General features: G+C 39.7%; 1 protein-coding gene across 4 annotated transcripts; it reads right to left on the bottom strand.

Annotated features, from left to right (window-relative positions):
• Positions 1 to 605: 605 nt before the first annotated feature.
• Positions 606 to 24,973, bottom strand: LOC124272440 (innexin unc-9-like). 4 transcript variants are annotated; one of them, XM_046707609.1, is made up of 2 exons: positions 24,890 to 24,969; positions 606 to 2,398 (listed from the first exon to the last, which is right to left on the bottom strand). In XM_046707609.1, the coding sequence occupies exons 1-2, from the start codon at positions 24,892 to 24,894 to the stop codon at positions 1,252 to 1,254; spliced, it is 1,152 nt and encodes a 383-aa protein (XP_046563565.1). In that variant the 5' UTR covers positions 24,895 to 24,969; the 3' UTR covers positions 606 to 1,251. The 4 variants fall into 4 exon arrangements, with proteins under 4 accessions (XP_046563565.1, XP_046563564.1, XP_046563563.1 ...); XM_046707608.1 differs by lacking the exon at positions 606 to 2,398 and adding an exon at positions 5,828 to 7,277 and having other exon boundaries at positions 24,890 to 24,973; XM_046707607.1 differs by lacking the exon at positions 606 to 2,398 and adding an exon at positions 10,765 to 12,056 and having other exon boundaries at positions 24,890 to 24,967.
• Positions 24,974 to 26,942: the final 1,969 nt, after the last annotated feature.

The raw sequence follows: 26,942 nt of genomic DNA, 5'->3' as shown, positions 1-26,942 counted from the left end.
TTTTTATAATTTGGGTAAAGTACAGTTGCACTTGACGTAATATTTGGAATATTTCCCGTAAAGTGGGGCATGGTGAAAAACTTAATGTACAGTAAAATGGGTTGAATCAAAATACGTAAATAACACACAACCAGTTAACATCACTATCACAACATAAAAACATGGAACTATAAAATTACCACAGCAAAATATAGTGGGGTAAAAACTGTTAAAAATGCAACACAACCAGGGAAAAACTATCAATTCTTGAATAAATGTCATAATAATGCAGTTCTGACAGTAAATGAAAAACCCATGGCAAAGAAAAAACTTTTAAGAGTTCATGCTGCCAAAAGACAGCAGTTCTTACAACCGTTTCGGTTACTGTCCAACGTCTTTGGTAATCCTCAGGGTGGCATTGATAGTCTTCTATAGTGTTCTTCTGGATCCCTGACAAAGATGTTTTATGAGTGAGTGAGTTTGGTTTTACGGCGCTTTTAGCAATATTCCAGCAATATCACAGCTGGACACACCCGAAATGGGCATTACACATTGTACCCAAGTGGGGAATCGAACACGGGTCTTCAACGCTTTAACCATCTACCCCACCTCCCTACCGCCCCACATGTTATATGATATTTTATGTACACGCAAACGTACACGCCGAAGTGTTTGTCAAATAAATATGAAAAATAATTATTCCACTGACAATTTGAGCGTTATATATTTGTGCTATAATTTGTGCAATTTTATAGGTTTGAGAATGAAGGTATACATAATTACAAAGATGTTAACAAAACATAACTGTAACAGAAAACAATTACTAATATTTATGAAAGTACGATACATTGACTGTATATGTGCAATATTGTCACAGAGAGAATGTACAATAAAGACGTTGCACTGTCATGATATGATTTAATTTTTGAATCACATTCAATTTATTTTCCAGATAAAAGAATAGTGAAAAGTGTAGAGATTTAGATTTCTATATATCGAATGTGTTACGGAATGCATGAGTTCTTTGCATGTATGTAGGCGTCCCTCTAGAAAGTTGGATGAACAGAAGACGTAATATCTGATACACGACTTATTGATGTAGATGACTTAGAGGACGGGTAAAATCATGTCTGGTGTGCCAGCTGAATGTACCGATATAATGTATAAATGCCATGATCCAATGATTTCAATCAATATATGATTCAAAAATACTTCATGGGAACAGTTTATTAGCACCGGTGAAAGATTTCCATTCCAGTTCCATGTGACCAATTAGACGACGACACTTTCTCCGAATTTTCCCCACAGGAACTTCATGACGTCCAACACTACCATCTCATTCGTGTTGTATTCCAACATTCTCAGAGCAAACACCCCGTCCGTAGCAAGGTAATCTCGCGTGAACTTACCCTCAGCGTGAGACTTCTGCAACTTACGATCAATACTGCATAGGTATTTGTGTACATATGAGATCCGCTTGGATGGGATGATGACGTTTTTGAGCCACATGATGTAGCTGTAGACCCCGAAGAATATCATGATTACGAACCAGAACCAGAGAAAGGCGAAGATCTTTTCGTTGAACAAATTGATGGACAGCACGCATTGTACCGTATAGCGTTGAATGTTTTGCATTTGACGAATTTCGAAGTCACATAATGTTACCCTTGGGAATCTTGGCGATTCCCTCAATTCGCTGTTCGTCAACAGGTGTTCGATCACCTCCGCTCCATATACCCAATAGTCCATCGCAAGGAATTTATTCAGCAGGAACAGCATGCCAACGGAAACAAACATGTAGAGGATCTTGATGCCAAGGTAGAGACCAGCTAAGTAGGTTCCAGTTCTTCTTCCAAGACAAAAGCAGCAGCATGCAGAGAGTTTTTCAATGATGACGTGGAGGATACCAAACGTTGCCCGTTTTGATGCTCTGAGCCAGCGATCTATGACATGTCCTACTATTTCAATGTGATGCTCACGTTCGGATCCAAATTGGCAGTCATCACAGAGCGCGATCATCTTCTCAAGATTCACACCACTCTTCGTGTTCAGCATCTTCCAGAAGAGGTTAGGCGCTTTGAAACACAGAGCCAAGAAGAGCAGGATTATCGGAACCCATTGATAATATTTGATTTCTTTCTCCTCCCGTCGGTGTATGTCGGTGGGTACGTAGTCAGTCTGGGGGATGTAGTAGGTGTCTTTGATCCAGCAGATGGCTTCGGTGTAGTTACAGTGGGAGTCAGTGAACTCTGCAGGACACCAACAATGGATCGGGTCTCCCACGTACTCGGTCACGCCAACCACTATAGCCATGATGGCAAGCATCAGTACCGTCCATCTGTGGTGAAGGCGGTCGGAGATGTCGTCATCGGAATGTGGAGGGAATAGCCGTAACGGAAGGTCAGCTCCAACCACATACCTGGAAAGAAAGAAATATTACAATATATCTCCCATTGGAGTGAGTTTAGTTTTACGCTGCTTTCAGCAATATCACGGCAGGAGCTTCACACATTGTTCCCATGCGGGGAATCGAACTACAGGCTACCCCACCGCCCCTCCTATATTGGAAGTCCGCATAAGTATAAATGTATAGAGGCTTATGGGGACTTTACATGTAAATGGTTATACAAAGACTACTTCACATCTAGGCTAGCAATGCCACAGTTTATTTCAAGAACTGGCTGAAACATCATGGTTAAATGTTGAAACAAAGTATACATTTACACATACAGAGTTAGCTATTGGGGGTTTACGAAAATTTTAAAGAGATCCACGTGGCTTTGTCTAAAAATGCTTTTGCTCAGCTTTACGAAACACGAAGCCTAGGAGCTTAGTTTCCACACTGTTTAATTTGTTGGGCGCTTAGAAGACATTTTCAAACTTGACACATCGACAAAGATGATTCAATTCCTAATTATGTACCACATTTACCATTGTTTCAGGTGTATATTTGACTTGCCTTTGCAAGTGTCTGTGATGGTTGCCAAGACACAACACTCAAACACCTGGTGTCACCATTGTTTGGTAGTGACAAGGATATTTAGTCGCTCACAAAAATAAATCATAGCAATTGTATCATAAAGTGTTATGTTGTCATTGTACACATACACATATACATATACGCAGATATGTTAATGTTGTATTTTTTGCAGTTGTTCCATACCTTGAAGCTACGAGAATACTCACTCATAAAATTTGTTCAAATAAAGCTTTCATGAACGTACAATGACACTTGTATACGATATACACATATAATCCGTTTGTCTCTAAATGAGAACAATAAATTGCAAAAAAGTCCATTCAGTATTAATACGACACAATGCAATGAATACCCTGTATTTTTAATATCTGCTGTATTTCTATACCCACAACTGGAAAAAGTTGTTTACGAAAGGATTATGTTGTAAACAGAATTTGACACGTGGACACTATTCACGTGGAAATGTCCGCGAAGAAAGGCCAGTTCAGTAGCGCAATGCATACTTGCAGGACCTTCTAGGGCCAAACTGTTTGTTTATTTATACTTGGTGACTCTCTTTGTATCTATTAATAAAGATTATATAAGACTTACAATATTGATTGTTATGCGTAATAAATAGATTTATTCTTAAGGAATTTGATCGACTTCGCGGGAAGCGCATAGGACACATGTATGTCATGGCCAAGTTTGTGTACATACACATTGTGAGAAATGCTGGGTGACGTAAGAAAGCAAACAAACCATCACTAGTATGTTTGCATTGTATTCAAATTGTGTAAATATGATGAGGAGTTACATGTCCACCTATTTCTCGAACACCTGATATTATCAGTGATTTTCAGTGAACGATCTGTATAATTGTTTGTTTTGTTTGTTTGTTGTTTTACGCCGCAATCAGCAACATTCCAGCTATATGGCGGCGGTCTGTAATAATCGAGTGAATCGACCAGATAATCTAGTGATCAATATCTTGAGCATCGATCTATGCAATTGGGATACGATGACATGTGTCAACCAAGTCTTTACGGGTTCATTTAATTGTCTCCTTTCATTTCTTAAATTGTTGTTTACAACCAATGATAGACACTCCAATCTGGTTATTTTCTAGTGTTAACGTTTTAAGTTTCAACACAACGCAAAATCGTATTTTATGTGCATCGTAATTTCATCGTACCGTTTTATATATAATCTGTTTTAAATTCGATTTCACGAGGTTCAAATTATTATTTATGAAACATGCAGAAACATAACCCGGAGACGGACCCGTCTGAAGTGGATGTCCTCGGTTATGTGTGTGTGGTTAGTAAAACGGTGTCTGGAGTACCGAGGTTCCCTTATATCAGACAAAATGAACGAATAATTGTCTTAAAGTTTATTCATAAAAATATAAACCATGAACAGTAACTCATGAATATAATTCACAAAAATGATCCATGAAACAAACGTAAATATATCCAAAACTAAAACAAGTATCATATAGGGACCACAATTTATCAGTACTTTCTAAAAAAAAGAAATTCTAACGCGTGACGTAATGGAATGTACATAAGAAAATTAGTGTTAACGTTACTTTGAACGGTATTATTTATGCAGTGATTTATACCACGCCAAATGAGTCAGGCCTACTTAATGCTTTGGAAATGCTTGAGTAACATGCCGGCATACCAAGCAATATATCAGTGCGAATCTGGGACCTTGACCCACGATCATAGGTTCCTGATATACCCAAGGGGCGTAACTCCACAAAAGTCGTAAAATGCCGCACCTCAAATATCCAATATCCAATAGACGGATATGGTATCACAGCTTTAAATCAACAACAAACCAAAATTCAAATAACTTTTCATACAAATCTGTAGAGTATCACAGTACGCTGTAGAGATCATGTCGGATCATGTGACGACCATTTGATTTCAATCATTTCAGTTGATTACATGATTTATATTTCGATGGGGTGTGGGGTGTGGGGTGATGGGGTGTGGGGGTGGGGTGTAGCATAAAATACAGAGAGACCTCTTGTTATAGACTTCAACCTACTGGGTCATCGTCAACATTTCAAGAAAAGGTAATGTGAAAATTCTAAATAGATACGTTATGGCTGCGCGCAGTTTTGGATTGACACGTTTTACGCTGACAGGCGGTGCCCACCGTGTTACGATTTATCAGTTTCGACATGAATAGGAACTGAGGAATGTTTTGGTTCCCACTTTAAGCATATACCTCATTAATGTCGTATGTCATAGTATCTTATTCTTTAGGTAACTCAGATCTTAGTTAATTATGGATTGATGGCCTATCATTAAACTGGAGATAATCAGTGTGCTATTTGATTGATACGTATCAAATTTGCAAGGACGTAAATTTGCTATTGTCCAGTCTTTATTCCCTGTTTATGGCAACGTTAAGATACTTGATGCATGGGATCCTAACATAGATGGCAATGACGTAGGCAGCTAGTGTTACATATGAACATGGGAAATACGTGGAATGTTGATTGTAAAACTACTATTGGGAATGGAAATACAACGTTGGAAGAAACTAATTTACCAAAATAGGCTGCTACGTAAACAAAATATAAATAAAACAAAAATAAGGAAAATCTGAATACAACATAAACGTAACATAAACTAATTCACATTAAAGTGACGCTATAAACCACAATTGGTAATATGAACATTATTCATGACATGTTCTTTATATAACATGTCATGTATAATGAACTGAACTTATTATAATATCACATCTATGATGAGTGAGTGAATTTAGTTTTACGCTTCTTTTAGCAATAGTCCAGCAATATCACGTCGGGGGACACCAGCAATGGGCTGTAAACATTCTACCCATGTTGGTAATTGAACCCGGGTCTTCGGCGTGACGGACGAATGCTTTAACCACAAAGCTATCCGACCGGCCCTCATCTGTAATGTACTGTTGAGAATTATTTATTTAAATAATAATAAACTGATTCTAGCATGAACGGGTCTCTGTGCGGTACTGATCGGTCTGGCAGGTCTATGGGGAAGTTTTACCATGGTTCCTTGTTGCGCAAATTTCGGTAACCAGGTATTTCCATCATAATGTAATGTTCCAAATAAAAGGTAAAGTTGGAACAATGGCTCCATATATCCATATCTTTTGTCAACCGTTTCTGTCAGACGCTTATTTCTAGGCCTTAAGTGAAATCTGTGATTTGTCCCAAAGAAGTCTCATGAGTTCCATAACCACCATTTCACTTGTATTATACTCAATCATTCTGAGAGCAAATACACCGTCCGTTGAGAGATAATCACGAGTAAACTTTGCCACGACCTTCGAATTCTTTTTCTTCAGAAGCTCTTTATCAATGTAACCAAGGTATTTATTCACAAAGTCACGCCTGATTGACGGGATGAGTATTTTCTTCATCCACATGATGTAGCTGTAGAGGCCAGACATCATCATTATCACAAACCAGAACCACAAAAAGGCAAATATTTTATCATTGTACAAGTTCACTGACAACACACACTGAACGGTGAACCGTTGAATATTTTGTAGTTGACGAATATCAAACTCGCACAATATCACGGTAGGAAATCTCGGCGATTCAGGTAGTTCTCTGTTAGCAACTAGGCTTTCTAAAACTTCATATCCGTAAAACGTATATTTGATGGCAAGGAATTTGTTCAACAGAAGTATCATACTAACTGACACTGCCAAGTAACAGATCTTTACTCCCAGATACAGGCCTGCTAAGTACGTTCCAGTCCGTTTCCCAAGACAGAAACAGAAGCAAGCAGAGATCTTTTCAATGATAGTATGAACAGTTCCGTAAGTTGCTCTTTTAGATGTCGTCAACCAACGATGTAAGAAGTCTCCCACTTCTTCTATAGCGACTTCCCTTTGGTCACCAATCTGGCAATCATTGCAACGACAGATCATCTTATACAAGTTAGCCCCACTTGCCGTCTTCATCATTGTCCAGATGATATTTGGACCTTTGTAGCAAAGTGCCAGAAAGAGGAGAATCGTGGGCACCCATGGGTAGTACTTGACTTTAGCATTCTTATTGCCCTCGTCTGTCGGGAGACTTTCATCAATGGGGACGAAGTAGTTCTCCTGGATCCAGCAAAGAGACTCGGTGTAGTTACAGTGAGAATCGGTGAACTGAGCCGGGCACCAACAATGGATGGGGTCGCCAACATATTCCTGATACGTCACCAGCAAGGCCAGCAGGGCCAGCAACATAACCGTCCATCTGTGGTGGAGGCGGTCGGCGATGTCGTCGTCGGAGTTTTGAGGTGTTACACGGATGGAAGGAGGATCGATGTTACCAAACCTAATAATAATCAAAATAAAAGTTCAGCATGCATTCTAGTCTAGTTCATGCACTGACTACATCTACATGTACCGTTAGTGACACAAAGAAACAGAATAATATGCCATTGCTGCTCGCGTCTGCTGACCACTTGAGCAGGAGCGTTTTCGTACCCGTAAAGATCGGGTTGAAATTGGTCTTCAGTAACCCATGCTTGTCGTTAAAGGCGACTAACGGGATCGGGTGGTCAGGCTCGCTGACTTGGTTGACACAAGGCATCAAATCCCAATTGCGTAGATCGACGCTCATGCTGTTGGTCACTGAATTGTCTGGTCCAAATTCGATTACTTACAGATCGCCGCCATATAGCTGGCATATTGCTGAGTGCGGCGTAAAACTAAACTCACCCCTCATATTTCCTCACGCTCTACGGCTTTAGGATTAGTTCGCTTACTTTGGATAGAAGTGCGGCGTTACACAACAAACAAACAACCTGCATTTGTCGAGTTCAGATGTAGACCAGAAAATACGTTCGCTAAATCTCTGACATCATCATCAGCATCTTCATCATCATCAACAGATACATTTTAATGAAGTGTACCATGTTCAAAACGTACCGCTGAAGTATTGGCTAGACACATTCATATTTTGCTTCAATGTACCAGTCATAAAAAGTCCGAGTCCATGACAGGATTCGGACCACTGATGGGATTCAGATCCGAGGTCGGACGCCTTGTCCAAATGACCAGAGTGGTTGATCCCTTTAACAAGTTAACCACATAAGGATGTCAACTGTTGATTGACTGACACATGTGACAATTGCGCCCTCATGCATATTGTATTCGATTATTTAAATAAATAGTGACGTTAAATATTAACTCACTCACTCATTCTAAATAAATACATGCTAGCATTACCAGGCGTTTTGGTTATTCCTCTCTCAGCAACATTATGCTATCATTTCAATATTTCGTATTCTCTCCCCCTCTCTACCGGGTATTATGTATACAAAACTGCCACATGCTTTTGTGCAGAGGTACATCTCTTTGCAATTCAATTGTTGCACAGCCAGGTACAAAAGTCAATGACCAGCATGTTTGATCTCGTATAGGATATGAAACAGACACGCCGTGTCTTAAAACAAGGATTTAGACACATGGGTGCCACCGGTGGGGCACGATACGCTCACTTTTTCGCGAACACCTGATTTCATCACTATTTGATAGTGACTCATAGAAACATGCTCAGTCATCATAGCTCATTGTGTCAATCAGTAGATTGTCTGGTCCAGACTCGTAAACTTGTAATACTGCTGAATGCGGCGTCAAACAAACACAACCTGATACAGCAACAATTGTGCTATCGACTCTGCTTTTAGCAGAGATTTCTTACGAAAGTGGAAAGGATTTTGCCATCTCATTGCTCTTTCAACATGCTCTTACCATGCTAATATATTCTCTCATTTTGTGCAGTTGACTCATTTCATCTGTCATACATCAAGCCACACTTTGGACAGCTAAATGATATGTGGAACAATTGAAACCAGACCACACTTTCCATGCAAGACGGCTAAATGTTATATGTCCACGCTCGATGACGTGATCATGCAGATGATACTGTGAACAGATGGTTTATCGCCGTTCATCTCATCATCCCTCTGCAACCATTTCTGCCGTGATAACCAAGGCCTTAACCTGATGATGAGTTGTATTAATATTCGATTTGATATAGAAAAGTCATATTAAGTCACAATGTACACGATTACCGAGATAGAACAAAATATTTGACGGCATAATTTATTATAAAATTCACAATACATGTTTAACAGTGTTAGAGCAACACGTCAAATGTATCATACTCAATAAATGGAATTCTTGGAATGTGACCAATGAAAAAATATTTCACATCTTAATCATTAAGCTATAAAACATCCATTTGGATTTTACAGCTAATATATACATGAGAGAAACAAAAACCGTATTATCTCAAAATAATGTGACACTACTGAGAGTTTATAAACCATTGGGCGACGTCTACCTTCGTGTGAAATAACACACTCTGGAACATGTCCTGAAATAGATATAATACTAGTACCGAAGTGAATGCGGAAAAGAAGCTAGCGGTATATATCTGACAGACAGATATGAGACAGAGAACACCTTAAAAAGACTACGAATTCTTAAACTGGACCTTTCAGATTGAGCTGTGGGTAATGCTATTGTAACTTTTTCTCAAATCCATACCCCATAATTGAATATTTACCATATATGGGTTCCGCCAATGGGCTAATGTATTTTGTATTAAGTTTTTTTTATTTTGTGTCACGTTTGACAGAACATAAAATTTTAAATAAATCTAACATAAATATAACATTTTAAATAAATATAACATAACATTTTAAATATATATATAACAGCTCAAGTTCGAACGACAGCATTCTATAATGCACTTTGAGCATGTACATATAATCTATTTCATCACTTTAATGCATGATTTATGCATTACATCTATAAATATCAAACATATACCTGCATATCGCAACTGACACATTTATGGGAGTCTGTTACTCAGACACAGGTGAGCGTTAGCATAGTGCTTCAATAGTTCTGATTAAGCGTTTGAATAAAAGAAACATCTATTCAACTTAAATGTGTAGTGCGTAACATTTAAACAGATTTTGATACGTCTATAATAGTGTTAATTTGTAATATGACGTGGATTAATGCAAACAAACAAATATATAGGATTAACAATTGATATGTAAAACGTTTACGCTTTCTAAATTTATCTAATTTCCGATTTCTTGTCCTTAAGAAACCACCAACAGAAAACTGACATACATCTCAGTGTCTTGCAAACTGAAGGAAACATCAAGTAACACATTAATACAATTCCCAAATAAATACCTTTCAGGTGCTCAAAATCAATTTTATCAGAAATCGTTGCTGAAAGTGGAGTCCACTGTGCGATTCCAACTATACCCTATCCTTAGATAAGCTGCGGATAGCTGCAATACTAATGATGCGGCTTAAAACAATATTTACTCACCCTATCCATGAAATAGTAGCCTAATGGTTCACGTGATCAAAATCGGGAGCCTTTTAAAAGTTCCACCCGGTCACCACTTCTTTGAAAATCCCTATGTTCATTTACAGCTTTAAAAAAATTCACATCAGGAGCCTTTTAAAAGTTCCACCCGGTCACCACTTCTTTGAAAATCCCTATGTTCATTTACAGCTTTAAAAAAATTCACATCAGGAGCCTTTTAAAAGTTCCACCCGGTCACCACTTCTTTGAAAATGCCTATGTTCATTTACAGCTTTAAAAGTAATTCACATCAGGAGCCTTTTAAAAGTTCCACCCGGTCACCACTTCTTTGAAAATCCCTATGTTCATTTACAGCTTTAAAAATAATTCACATCGGGAGCCATTTAAAAGTTCCACCCGGTCACCACTTCTTTGAAAATCCCTATGTTCATTTACAGCTTTAAAAATAATTCACATCAGGAGCCTTTTAAAAGTTCCACCCGGTCACCACTTCTTTGAAAATCCCTATGTTCATTTACAGCTTTAAAAATAATTCACATCCAGATTATTCAGGTTGGCGTGACACGACATCACAACAATCAACCCAAACGTTTCCAGTGTTAGACCATGACGCCCTCCCCAAAACTGTCCCACAGGACCTTCACTATATCAACCACCAGCATTTCACTTGTGTTGTACTCCAACATCCTCAACACAAATACACCATCCGTGGAAAGATAGTCTCGTATGAATTTACCCCTAGCGTGATTTTTCTGAAGCTTTCTGTCGACATAGTGCAGGTATTTGTGAACGAAAAAGGTCCTTCCCGAAGGAATCATTAACTTCTTAATCCATGTAATGTAACTGTAGAGTCCAATTAAAGTTATAATTACTAACCAAAACCAAAGAAAAGCAAATATTTTCTCATTGTATAGGTTAACTGCTAAAACACATTGCACCGTGTATCGTTGAATATTCTGAAGGCGGCGTATCTCAAAATCACACAACGTGACTCTGGGAAACAGCGGAGATTCTCTCATTTCCTTATTTTTAATGAGATTATCAATCATTTCTACTCCAAAGACCGTATACTCCATTGCCAGTAATTTGTTGAGTAACAACAAAATGCCAATAGACACAAACACGTAGCTAAATTTGACACATAAATACAGTCCTGCTAAATATGTCCCATTACGTCCTCCGAGGCAGAAACAGAAACAGGTGGAAGTCTTTTCAATGATGGTATGTACCAATCCATAATGAGCTCGTTTTGATGTCGTCAGCCAACGGTCAAGAATCCTTCCAACAACCTGAACACTTTCTTCTCTCTTGTCTCCAATCTGGTTTGAATTGCAATAGCAAATCATCTTCTCCAGATTTATTCCACCCCTCCCATTCAGCATCTTCCAAAACATATTTGGAGTTTTGAAACACAGCGCTAGGAAAAGTAAGATGATAGAAACCCATTGGTAGTATTTTATCTCCAACTCTTCTCTTTCTAGGACATTGTCCGGTAGGTAATCGTTAGCTGGGACGAAATACGTGTTTTGGATCCAACACAAAGCCTCGGTGTAGTTGCAGTGAGAGTCCGTGAACTCTGCTGGACACCAGCAGTGGATTGGGTCCCCCACGAGGTTGACAAGCATCACCACTACGGATAACAATACCAGTAGAATCACCGTCCATCTGTGGTATAGCCTGTCTGTGATGTCATCATCAGAGTATACTGGGAACACCTCGATATTGGGAAGGGTGATGAGACCCAACTCGAACCTAGTAATAATCAAAACAGATAGATTCAGTGAGTGAGTGAGTTTAGCTTTACGCCTATTTTAGTAATATTCCAGCAATATCACGGCGGTGACGCCAGAAATAGGCTTCACACATTGTAACCATGTGGGGAATCGAGCCCGGATCTTCGGCGTGACGAGCGAAAGCGTTAACCACTAGGCTACCCCACCATTCCAACACTTTTTATGACCGCCCTAACTAGATTCAGAATTCCCCCTCTTCATACCATCTGATAATTCACCGGTGCAATACGTGATTTAGCAACGTGATATTGTCAGTACGGTGACCAGTCGTGTATAATCAAACATGAAAGGCCTCCAAAAGACCAATACTCAATCTAGACTTCTAAACTAGCATTCGTAAACCTTGTGGTCACATTATTCCTACGGTGGTGTGGTTTACATGCCTACCATTGTCAAGTGAGACATTGTGCCCGTGAAGATCCGGGTAAAATAGGTCTTCAGCAACCCATGCGTGTTGTAAGAGGCGACTAACGGGTGGTCAGGCTCCATGACCTGTTTAACACATGTCATCGTATTCCAGTTGCGTAGAACGATGCTTATGATGTTGATCACTAGATTGGCTAGTCCAGACTCGATTACATATATTTACAGACCGCCGCCATATAGCTTTAATATCGCTGAGTGCGGCGTCAAACCAACCAGCCAACCAATTGAGACATTGTATTTAGGTAAGACGCCAGTCATCTATAAACTGAAGTAGGAGCGGTGTGTATGATACTGGCCTTGGCACACTCGTGTTACGTTTTATTTTTTACATGAATGTTTCAGTGTTTCCTTAAAACCCTCCCGCGTGATGTATTAATGTGTCACTGATTATGCAACATAGAGAAACACTACACCAAGTATTCATTGTGAGTTTGTGTTCTTCGGAAATACGCATTCCTGTTTAGTCTCACGATTACCTTGAATTTACATGAGAATGACTGACTGCATGAGTTTTTGCAATATTCCAGCAATATCACGGCGGGGGACACCGGAAATGGGCTTCACACATTGTACCCGGGTCTTCGGCGTGACGAGCCAACGCTTTAACCACTAGGCTACCCCACCGCCCCCTACATGAGAATGAAGAGATACATGTAGATACATACAGCAGGATATCAATGCATGTAAATTCCTTGAAGCACACCCCGTTTCAACGAAATCAAGGTTAATTGCTGTTGTGGTATAATTGTATGGGTTTGCGTAACTGATACCCATAGTCATAGTCATATCCATTGGTTAGAAGTAAGAACCAGTGATGTTGAATTGACTTAACCTAGATCGTTACCTGCAATGGTCACCATACAACGTTACCATTATGAATCGCTCAGTAACTGTTGTCAGATACATAATAACGAATGCAATCGTTTAAACCCTTTCATAATCACATGAAATTAAAGGGGTCCATTATGCGATTCTCTTTAAGGGTGAACTGCCGAAACATAGCTATTTGATAACCGCTTTGTGGATGTTCAACTTCAAATTAGAGACAGCACTGTGTCATAACTATCATATGCGTAATTTATAGATGTGTGCACACACTAACCTCGCTCAATGATATAATATATCATCTTATATGAGGGCGGTGGGGTAGCCCAGTTGCTAAACGTTGGCTCGTCACGCTGAAGACCAGAGTTCGATTCCCCACATGGGTACAATGTGTGAAGCCCATTTCTGGTGTCTCCCGCCGTGATATTGCTGGAATATTGCCAAAGGCGGAGTAAAACCAAACTCATTCACTCACCCATATTGTATGAACTGAAGCAAGGTTTAACTAAACGTCGTTGTTAGTCTATAAAATTTTGGAACTTCCTTCACAGAGATTTCAGAACGTCCATCACAAGCATCTCAATGTCGATGTTAATGGTCAAGCATCTGCAGGACAAACACCATCTGTAGGTGGATAGTTTCGAGTAAACGTTCCTTCATTTGCGTTTGTATTATGATCTTTGATCTTCTCAAACACGTACAGCAGCCATACATCACCACCAGGATGAACCAGAACCACAGAAAAGCAAAGGATGTTTCGTTGTACGAATTTACAGACGAGACGCATTGTGCCTATAACATTGGATGTTTTGAAGTTGTCAGAAAATCGCACAATGTAACTCGCTGGGACAAGTGGAGATTCGCGTATTTCACGGTTTAGTATAAGATGAGATATCAGTTTTGCTGCATACAAAGTGTCATCCTTTGCAAGGAATTTGTACAGCAAAAGCATTTTCAAGGAGATGTACACGCTCTATGTCCACTTCCTGGGCAGAAACAGTGGTAGGCTGATACCTTTTAAAGATGCCGTTGACAGTTTTAAGGTCTTATAGGATCTTGTTAGTCAAATGGCCAAGCTCTTTTCGTCTATTTCAACAGGTTTCTTCCGTTCTTCTCCGACCGAAACGTCACAACAGACACGAATAATTTTCTCAGATCCATTCTGGGCCCACATAACGATGTGTCAGATGCATAGAGACCACACGTACACTGTCGTAGATGCTTACGGGTTTCATGCACTACGTATCGAATACATACCTAACGATTTCACAGATGAGCATGGGGCACAGGTTGCTATGTGCCAGTTGCCCGCGGGTGAATACGTATAATGTCTCCGATGAACGTATAACAATGACTCTGATGAATACGGGGGGCACACGTAACAATGACTCTGATGAATACGGGGCACACGTAACAATGTAGGAGACGCGGCACATTCAGAATGTTTCCGTTATATTGCACACATGATTTTCTAGATGTACACGAGAAACATCTAACAGTGTCTCTTTTGCCCAGGGACACTTGTGACAACGTCTCAGATGTACAAGGGGCACACCTAACAATATACCATTTGCCCAGGGACACTTGTGACAACGTCTAAGATGTACAAGGGGCACAACTGACAATATCCCATTTGCCAAGGTACACTTGTGACAACGTCTCAGATGTACAAGGGGCACACCTAACAATATACCATTTGCCAGGGACACTTGTGACAACGTCTCAGATATACAAGGGGCACAACTGACAATATCCCATTTGCCAAGGGACACTTGTGACAACGTCTCAGATGTACAAGGGGCACAACTGACAATATCCCATTTGCCAGGGCACCTTGTGAACGTCTCAGATATACGTCTAACAATATCCCATTTGCCAAGGGACACTTGTGACAACGTCTCAGATATACTAGGGGCACAACTAACAATATCCCATTTGTCCAAGGAACACTTGTGACAACGTCTCAGATATACAAGGGGCACAACTGACAATATCCCATTTGGCAAGGGACACTTGTGACAACGTCTCAGATGTACAAGGGGCACAACTGACAATTTCCCATTTGCCCATGTACACTTGTGACAACGTCTCAGATGTACGGGGCACAACTGACAATATCCCATTTGCCCAGGGACACTTGTGACAGCGTCTCAGATGTCCACAAGGTATACATTCTATGTATATTAGATGCATACGTTGCATACAAAACAATGATTCTGATGCATAGATTACAGCGTCTCATATGAGCTCTTATTATGGCTCAGATGCATTGGGAACAACTGACAATGTTTCCACAGTCATGCACTCATGACTGTGACCTGTACGCCCATTAAGAGGCATTTGTTGCAAGCTAAAACATGTCGAAAGAGTCATTCCTTGGGAAAACTTGACAAGTGGTATTGTCGACTAGTTAAGTCCAACATATCAATGACTTCAAAGGCAGAATATATTGTAAACGTACTATCTGGAACAGTGCCAAAGGAAATATATATATATATATATATACCTGACATAGTCTGTTTGCTTGTTGTTTTACGCCGCAATCAGCAATATCCCAGTTGTATGGCGGCGGTTTGTAAATAATCGTGCCTGGACCAGACAATCCAGTGATCAACATCATGAGCATCGATCTACCCAAACGGGATACGATGACATGTCTGTAACAGACATAGCTTTGTGTACCTGCGATTTGAAGGTACTTCTCTTGGGTTAATAGTACCAAGAAATATACAAAGAGAATATTTCCGGCCATGTCCGATCTTTACAGGATTTCCTTTACAGGATTTCCTTTACAGGATTTCCTTTACTGGATTTCCTTTACTGGATTTCCTTTACTGGATTTCCTTTACTGGATTTCCTTTACTGGATTTCCTTTACTGGATTCCTTTACTGGATTTCCTTTACTGGATTTGTCTGACACTTACTCATATCTATATCACCCTATATGATGACAATTGTTTAAAACTTCATAGGAATGCATGTTGTCAACATTTGGTGTGGCTTACTTTCGCTGGACTTGTTCTGGTAGAATAGAATTTCAACACACTTTCTCTGTTTCTGTGACAGAGATGTTATCGATTATGAATAAGGTTGCGTCATTGGCGTATGTATTCCACGTTTTAGGTACAAACAAGAGTGCTCTTTTACTGACGATTTTAAAGATAAGGGTTACAACATTCATGTGTTTCATATTTCGATCTGTGCATAAAGATTCAGAGTGACAAATAATTCTTCTCATGGTTGTGTATGACAACAAGGAAGATTTCGGCTTCCCAGTTGTCAACTTTCTCTATTGTCTGGTCCAGACTCGATTATTTATAGACCGCCGCCATACTGCTGGAATATTGCTGAGTGCGGCGTAAAACGAAACTCACTCACTTTATGTCGAGTAATGTTCAAACAGCTCCAGGCTGGGGTATTTACGTTTCACACCTTTGTCATTAAACTCGAGCACACTCTTATTACCAAGATTTCGAAGAGCGTCATATAAGTCAATATGTGTTCAATCATGATTACTACGCTACAGCTCTCAGCAAAGCTTTCCAAATGTTTTATGGATAGAGATATTGAGTGAGTTTAGTTTTAAGATAATGATGGCTTGTTGGCGATATGTAGAGATAATGGAGCTTCAGATAACGAGGGTATGTGAGAGATATATGGAGATAATGGAGCATCAGATAACGAGGGTATGTGAGAGATATATGGAGATAATGGAGCATCAGATAACGAGGGTATGTGAGAGATATATGGAGATAATGGAGCATCAGATAACGAGGGTATGTGAGAGATATATGGAGATAATGGAGCATCAGATAACGAGGGTATGTGAGAGATATATGGAGATAATAGAGCTTCAGATAACGAGGGTATGTGAGAGATATATGGAGATAATGGAGCATCAGATAACGAGGGTATGGGAGAGATATATGGAGATAATGGAGCATCAGATAACGAGGGTATGTGAGAGATATATGGAGATAATAGAGCTTCAGATAACGAGGGTATGTGAGAGATATATGGAGATAGTAGAGCTTCAGATAACGAGGGTATGTGAGAGATATATGGAGATAATAGAGCTTCAGATAACGAGGGTATGTGAGAGATATATGGAGATAATGGAGCATCAGATAACGAGGGTATACGAGAGATATATGGAGATAACGGAGCTTCAGATAACGAGGGTATGTGAGAGATATATGGAGATAATAGAGCTTCAGATAACGAGGGTATGTGAGAGATATATGGAGATAGTAGTGCTTCCAGATAACGAGGGTATGTAGAGAGATATATGGAGATAACGAGCTTCAGAAAACGAGGGTATGAGAGATATATGGAGATAACGGAGCTTCAGAAAACGAGGGTATGTGAGAGATATATGGAGATAGTGGAGCTTCAGATAACGAGGGTATGTGAGAGATATATGGAGATAACGGAATTCCAGATAACGAGGGTATGTGAGAGATATATGCAGAGAATGGAGCATCAGATAACGAGGGAATGTGAGAGATATATGGAGATAGTGGAGCTTCAGATAACGAGGGTATGTGAGGGATATATGGAAATAGTGGAGCATCAGATAACGAGGGTATGTGAGAGATATATGGAGAGAATGGAGCATCAGATAACGAGGGTATGCGAGAGAGATATGGAGATAGTGGAGCATCAGATAACGAGGGTATGTGAGAGATATATGGAAATAGTGGAGCTTCAGATAAAGATGGTTTGTGAGAGATATATGGAGATAGTGGAGCTTCAGATAACGACGGTTTGTAAGACATATATGAAGATAGTGGAGCTCCAGATAAAGATGGTTTGTGAGAGATGTATGGAGATAGTGGAGCTCCAGATAAAGATGGTTTGTGAGAGATATATGGAGATAGTGGAGCTTCAGATAACGACGGTTTGTAAGACATATATGGAGATAGTGGAGCTCAGATAAAGATGGTTTGTGAGAGATGTATGGAGATAGTGGAGCTCCAGATAAAGACGGTTTGTGAGAGATGTATGGAGATAGTGGAGCTCCAGATAACCAGATGTTGTGAGAGATATCATTATGTAAATAAAATGGAGTTACAGATATCGAGATGTCCTGTGTATACGTATGTGAGACAGAGTCACGATCGGACTTCATGAAGACAACCTTGCTCTTTTCATCACAGATGTCTCTCTGGCAGCCCTTATCAGTGCACCACCTACGTAAATATAAGGATGTTCCCATAAAGATACAGGAGTATCATTTTATACTTGTCTGTGCCAGAAGGAAGGTAGATGGCATACCAGGGGGAATTGACAGCGTCGAAGATGCGCTAATTGAAACAGTTCTACATGTTGATTTTGGCTTGAAGCGACATGGCTTAACGAAGACTCACATACATCAGATAGCATCGTAACACTCGGAGTTAATCGGGAAACTGTTTCTAGGAACGACATCAGTTGGTCTTACGTGGCGTTTATCCATAATGCTACAATTTATTCTCGAGAGAAATGGCAATTTGAAATGAAGTATATTGTAGCGATGTGGTACTGAAACGGGTCTTTAATATGGACGAGACACAGTATTCAACATAGACTAATGCTTAGTCTCTGAATATATATAATTTTGATAGTAACAAAAAAGTCCATTTAAATTGAAAAAGAGCCCTAGGGAGACCAGAGATTCAGAGGAAACCTGAGGAAATCTAGACTTGCTTTATTTAGGGCTTTAGCACTGCATGGAAGGCTTGGCAGTAGGGAAAATAATGTGGTTCAGGGACTGTGAGACAGACTACACTCACCACAGTGAGGATCGGGTTGATGAGTTTTAACTTTACTAATATGGTTGATCGAGTAATTTATTGAGTAACAGAAATTCGCAAAGGTGCGGTTTTACCAAATCATCATAATATTAGAACTTGGAATTTTCTCAGATGTTAAGATTACGATCATTACAGTGCAATATTGGTCTTATGTTTCAAGTTAATTTCAGACAACAGTAACGTTACACATACTATCAAATAACGTCACCTCAAGGTGAAGGACGTAGATGTACCGCCATCTTATGTTACAGGTCTTTTCTAATTCTGTGTGATTCTCTGGTAAACTTGCCAAGTTCATAATGGTATCGGAAAGAATTAAATACATTGACCTATCTTTTGGATATGATTGCAGCATATGTTGAATGCATATTCATCAGTATTAAAGAGTGAGCCTGGATTAACGCCAGTTTAAAAAAATACCCGAAATGGTGAAACTATTTTACGTCTGTCACATGAGAGAACCAGAAATTATCGCTAACATACCAAGCTATCAACAGGAATCGGTATTCCAAGTCACCATCGTTGGATCATATTAGCAAAGCTATACATTTATAAGCGGCACACCCTGCCCCCGGAACAAGTATTCGAACTGTTTTGATTGTGGACGAACTGGGTATTTTTTAGCATTACACACGCACCTATATCAGATACAAGTATCTTGTTCAAGGTTAGTTCAGGTATTATGTGGTGTGTGTTTGGATCACAGAGAAAAAACTTTCAGTGTTTGATTACTATTTCTCGGGAATACACACTTACTTTAACATCGCCATGGGTGATGTGTGTGTAAATATAGAACGTAACAGTCACGTTGTTACTGACCACGTGGTGATAGTAATACACAGAGGCTACACGTAGAGCAATACAAGGCGTTCCCGGGTCTACAACACATACCTGCAGCCTAATGAGATGATGACGTGTTTTGAATGACTGTCAGGACATGATAGAGAATGGTCTCGTCATACAAAGGATCTGGGTTCAAATCTTGGGACTGGTCCAAACTGTAAACCCTGCTCGTATAGGGAAGTAAATCTAACCAAAGCAGCTGAAATTAATGTTTTGTGTCAAGGTGGTTACCACGTACTAATTTTCTGGTTTCTTGGAGTTCGTTTGTCAAGGGTTAGTTGTCGTTGATGTCGTAATTGTGTTATGGCGTCTCGCCAACGAACAAATATAAGGTGTAAACCTACAATGCTGACGGGCGAAGAAAGGAAGTAGAAGAAATGAAAACGTTGTTGTAGTGGTAGTAGTGATGGTAGTCGATCTGGTAGTAGTAGCAGCAGTGACATTTGTGGTAGTAACATTGGTACGTAGTAGTAGAAGTTGTAGTAGCAGAAGCAGCGGCGGCAGCAGTAGTACTAGATGCAATAGGGGCATGATAGTAGTACCTGCAGCGGTAGCCGAAGTAGTAGGGGGAGTAGCGTTTGTATGTAGTCGTAGCAGAAACACCAGCAATACCAGTGCGGCAGCAGCAGTAGTACTAGTAGCAGTTGTAGTAGTAGCAGTTGTAGTAGCAGCAGCAGCAGCAGCGGCAGCAGTAGTAGTAGTAATAGTAGTAGTAGCAGTAGTAGTAGCAGTAGCAGTTGTAGTAGCAGTAGTAGTAGTAGCAGCAGCAGTAGTAGTAGCAGCAGTAGTAGCAGCAGTAGTAGTAGTCGTAGTGGGAGTAATATTAAAACAGCAACAGTAGTTGTACTAGTTTGGTAGTAGTAGTAGCAGCTGTAGCCGAAGTAGTAATGGGATGTTGTGATTTTGGTAGCAGTAGCAGTAGCAGCAGCAATCCCTCCTACTAATTAACTTCATCTACCCACAAACTACGAACCCCAACAATAAGAGACAACTACTCCCTCAGTGCGTCCTGATACTGATCCAGAAAAGGTCGCCTGTTGTACATCTGTGTATCTTGCCATGTAACAGCAGGAACAGGCACAGTGTACGGCTTTAGACTTTCTCTAGAGTGTGCTCATATTGCATGGTAACTGGAAACCCAACACTCTGAACATAAGGCACGCCCAGACAGATAGCTAAGGAAAGTTCATAATAGTAATTTCCAAACATGCACACAGAAGGCCAGGTTGATAAACGTCATAAAGATACGTGAAGTTTCCTAAAGATGTTTATAATGTTGAGTCTTTTGCCTCACTGCAATGCAACCCTACGTGTATCAATGTCATATGCTTCAGATGGGTTTGTCTTGCTTGCCTACTATAAACCAAGGAAACTATTCTCTGGTAAATCTGTGTCGCCGAGGACGGGTAAACATTGAGACCGGAATGTTCTGTTGCGATAACATGCCTAGGCTCCCCGACTTGGAGATACTGAATCAGGCTCGCGCGTCTGGAGAATATGGTCGTACACACAGAAGAGTGACATTTCTCTTGAAACCGGATACGGCCATGTTGAACGTGATGGTGCTAGGCTCAAATAAGAGACGCCATGTCGTTTGTTTTAATTTACTAGATACTCCAATATCGGGAGGTTAAGAGTTGTTACGCTACATTTATAAGATTGTTCTTATTAAAACATTACAAAATACGTCTCGTTAAATGGTTAATAACTAAGACACGTAAGACAAAGGGAGATAACTGCTGTGGTTATCCTCACTGTCGCGCAACATACGTAACAGCTGGCTTAGCGCACGTGCCGAGTGCTGACCCCTGACGGCAGATTCCAACGATAGGGACAGATGAGCAGAAATATGAGATTTCAAAAAATACGATAAAACTTCCGTCTTGTTGAGGGCGTACTCGGTTCCGAGAGACGAGTGTTTTTGTTTACGCAACGTAAACGTGTTAGCCTCAAAGACCCGCCCATTGAAATGTTTTCAGTCAAGCCGTGTGTGGATGTCATTTTTAGAACAGTAGTATTTTCATATGATCTTTATTTGCTTTCATTTATTATTGTAATATTTGTTCCACAAATGCCAAATGGTCACGTGGTAGCAGGATGTAGGTCAATTTGACGTCCCTATGATCATTAGAAAAGAAATATTTTCTTCCGTTTGTATTGCAATTTTTTTTTTACATAACTAGCATGAGTCTTGCAAACACAATGTTAGTTTTGATACCAAAACGAAAGTAATTCTTGAATGCCAAAACTTACATTTGAATGCACATTAGACAAAACTGCAAGGGAAAAAGAAGTAAAACTTGGATTTCACTGAAAACCTTCCAACATAATAAGGCTGAAAATAGTCTCCAAAACAGTGACTTAATGACCCAAACACAAACAATTAATGTATAATACTTGTATCAAATCGCCTATGAATGACCATTTCTTATTTGTTTTTTTAATCAGCATTATACATTGTTTCTTAAGTTTTGACCGATGGCTTAAAATACAGTACAGACTGACATCCCCAGTTTGGACCACCAAACGACATTGATCAAAGTATGGAAAGTTGCAAGTTAGTCCCGGCCATATTCCCGGCGTAAAATCCCCTGGGAATACATCTGCTTCAGACATCTCTATCTGACCAATCTGCCGGGGACTTTATGACATGGGACTCGGCAAGTGTCCATCAAAACACACTGAACACGTTCAGTTGTAATGTTAAAAGCTTACTGTAACTGTAACGGTGAAGGAGAGTAATGATCGACTTCGGGCTGAGATCGCATCAAAGACGTGGGCCCAGTTTAGCTACTTTAACTATCGGACTAAACCAGTACGTCATTTTGCACTTTAGTGTCCAAGCTATTGAAGCCAATACGTGTTAAATGTTATCCAAGGCCGTTCTACATCCCCCTATTATCAAAACCGGTTATCTCGATTCGTTCTTGCCGTGTTCACTTCTATTCGTTATAAGTGAGTGCGTAAGTGAGTGAGTTTAGTTTTACGCCGCACTCAGCAATATTCCAGCTATATGGCGGCGGTCTGTAAATAATCGAATCTGGACCAGACAATCCAGTCATCAACAGCATGAGCATCGATCTGCGCAATTGGGAACCGATGACATGTGTCAACCAAGTCAGCGAGCCTGACCACCCGATCCCGTTAGTCGCCTCTTACGACAAGCATAGTCGCCTTTTGTGGCAAGCATGGGTTGCTGAAGACCTATTCTACCCCGGATCTTCACGGGTCTATTCGTTATAAAGGTGGTGGAATAATTATATGTATAACATTCGAGTTACTGCTTAAGTTATATTCTTTTACGGAACTCTTCCAAATACACGTAGGATTGAACTAAGTTCAAAGGATATAATGTTACCTGTACGTAAACACATTACCTCGTCAGGTTATTCTACTTTGATCGTTATATCAGTGTTTTGTGTGTGTTGCTCTTTTTCAACTGTTTCAGCCAGGTGTTCAGGTATTGTGGGGAAACAGGAAATTGCATTTTCATCTGCAACACGTAACTTGATACATGCATTATTTCAAGCACTGGTATCTTTTTGTACACCATACGTGTATTTACCGTTGTCTGTCTCATCTTCGGTGAGACAACTAAATGTTGAGTTGTCGTGAAGATAATATCTTTCTTGCCTGTCGGTGTTGTTATTTGTCGTGAGGATAGTAACATGTTCGCTAACAAACGTAGGAAGTTGTAATGAGTATAGCACATGTATGTTGAAAGATTACTCTAAATTATTAACAGATTGTAAGAGAAGGTGAAGGAGTAAGAAATTCAGAAACGAACAGGAAACGAACGATTCCAGATGTTAAAAAGGATTTTTTGTGGACGGTTGCGTATTTTTATCGTGAGACGAGTCCCATGATTCGTTATTTATCGAGACCTTTGACATATTCCGGAGCATCTTCAGAGCACATCTCAAACGTAATACCACATAGGGACAGAGCATAGGTGAAAAATTACTAACATGTATATAAAAATAAAACATCGAGAGGAAATGCAGTAACATAGATCGATCACTGTACGCGCATGTAACAAAATACATGTTTTAACATGAACATATACTCATGCCAATAATGGTTGTCACCCCCTTCAATTTTTTCAATTGGAGAGGGGGGTGGGAGGGGGGTGACAACCATTATTGGCATGAGTATATTTTCTTTATGTAAGCATTCGCATCAATTTTTTCAATACAGAATCGCATGGACGGAGACGCTGCTATGATAAGTCTATGGTTCTACATGTCAAGAAAACCAATTTATGACATGGAAGATATATTAATAATTTTTTTGTATATTTTCTCAGTGTATTGTGCGCATGGGCAGATGTGCTATTCATGTAGTACGGGAATAGACAACGTAATGAATCCCAGCATTTTACTCAGTGCTTGAGCATGCACCTGAAAGGATGCTAACATCGCAGGAAATGCATAAAATGACATATGCTCGGATGTGGAAATGCATTACCCTAAATGACATGTCGTCAATGTAACGATATCTAATATTTAAATAAATGAAACTAAACAATCAAAATATTTATAAAGATACTCGCGTTAAATAAAATGAACGAAAGCGTACAGAAAAAAGGAATTAAACAATATCAGACAACGTTAAATAATTCTTGTATTTTCTTTCATTACTGTCAAAACGCTTCGAGCGATAAGGCGTGTGCCCGTGTATTAAACCGCAATGCGGGGCTCCACATCCAAGCATGCATTCACGTTCCCACATGACAAGCAATATATACCATTTCTCCCGTGCAGTAGGAGGCAACGCTCTTTGTCTACTGAACATGATCAAATACCGCTTCCTTCACCATTTCCTATAAATCTTAGAAGCAGAATAATTTAACAAGTTTGACAAAAGTAATAATACGTAAGAAAAACTACGGAAATCAACTTACGACATGTTTTAGCCTTCCCTTGTCGGTTTCACGGTCTTTCAAGCAATAAGCCAGTCTGAGGCAGGCGTTCAATGCAAGCTTCATGGTTATTTTTAGCACTGAAGGGGATTCCCCTCTTTTCAGGCGCAACATGACGACATGTCCTTACTGGTATATTGACAACTCATTTGCAGGTGACACCTGTCAATCAAGGACGACAGCCAATACAAAAAACCTGGGTATGTTTTCTGAACTTGAAACTGATAACAACTTGAAACTGATAACATTCACCGAAAACTATGTTCACTTGTTTTGAGGACGGCACTTTAAAACTGGTTGTATGGAGTGGAATTATATTACGAGACACTTCCTAAAATTGTGAACGGGAAGTTACTTCGTAAATTAAATTTGTAATGTTACGGAGTTTAACCATTGCTTCTAACACAGACAAGTGATGAGATTATTGTTATTAAATACACAGAAATATAGAACTGTGTATTTTTCTCAGTCGGGGCGGTGGGGTAGCCTAATGGTTGAAGAGTCCGCTCGTCACGCTGAAGACCCGGGTTCGGTTCCCCACATGGGTACAATGAGTGAAGCCCATTTCTGGTGTCCCCCGCCATGATATTACGGGATTATTGCTACAAGCGGCGTAAAACCAAACTCACTCACTCACTTTCTCAGTCAGCAAGTACACAAGTTTTTCCTAAAGGCGGTCAAAACAAAGGTTTGAATTTTGCAGTAAATACCCCAATCCTACAATCAACTGCTGTCCCCTTATCAGGTATACGACATAACTGAAATTCCGTACTACACTTCTTTGTGGATGTAGTTTTATATTACACAGCCTCATGCTTGAGTCGCTATTCACATGTTTGTACGTAACCTTTTTACGTGAGTTTGTACAAACTGTACATTATATTTCGTTTAGTTTCTTTGTGAATACAACGGAGACGATCATGCTCTACACATGCTGTTCATGTTGTTACTTGTCCCAAAGCAGAAACGTGTTTTACATCGAGCTACTAGTACTTGTGGCAATCATAATCTCCTTTATATACTCATATTCAAAGATCATTCAGATAATGTTATTGTCCCTCCATGTCCTTGGACTAACTATCTTGCTTAAGAGCTGCTAAGTAAACAACTTGCTAAAAAACCGTTTGTATCCTGAAAGACCTTGTACACTGCCAATAGTTGTTGAACAATATTCAACTTTCCACCTTTTCATTGTGCATGTTTAATTGTCCATGTTCAGTTTAGGAATGAATGAAATGTATAAGAAATATTGCGCAATGTAAATTGAAAAAGTGTAGTAGGGTACTGCTAAATAACTCTTAGCAATGAAATAGTTTGTGTGTTGATATATAATTAATATAATATTTTCCTGTTTGTATGTGTATATCAGCAGAATTTAAGAATACTGGCTTTTATATATCATTTATATATCCATACCCGTGTTGATATCATACTTCAAGCTAATATTTATAAGTTGACCCGACTAATGCAAATACCTCTCCAGATGTCAATCGACGATGGGGTAGCCTAGTGGTTAAAGCGTAGGCTCTTCACACCAAAGACCAGGGTTCGATTCTCCACATGGGTACAATGTGTGAAGCCCATTTGTAGTGTCCCCCGCTGTGATATTGCTGGAATATTGCTATAAGCGGCGTAAAACCTCACGCACTCACTCAAAGCATATATTCCTACTTGTGTTCATGCATACAATCCTGTATTTACTGATACCTGTAATCCTTCACTGCTAATACACATGACCCGGTTTAAGAAGACAGCACTGCACATGTTTGGTACATGAGTTATATAACCCAGCAAGGTCTCATGCATACACCTCAGCACGTGTTAACATCACTAGCTGAATAACCTTAGAAGTGTTAATACTTATAACTCCGCACGTGTTAATACACAAAACTCCCCACGTGTTAATACAACTATAGATATGTACGTGCTAATATATACAACTCTATCGCCGTGATACACGTGCTGATATATACAACTCTACCGCCGTGATACACTTGCTGATATATACAACTCTACCGCCGTGATACACTTGCTG

The sequence above is a fragment of the Haliotis rubra genome, unplaced genomic scaffold, assembly GCF_003918875.1.
Source record: "Haliotis rubra isolate DU_JTF1 unplaced genomic scaffold, ASM391887v1 Scf17, whole genome shotgun sequence".
NCBI classification, from domain to species: domain Eukaryota; kingdom Metazoa; phylum Mollusca; class Gastropoda; order Lepetellida; family Haliotidae; genus Haliotis; species Haliotis rubra.
This window is presented reverse-complemented; position numbering and strand designations above follow the sequence as displayed.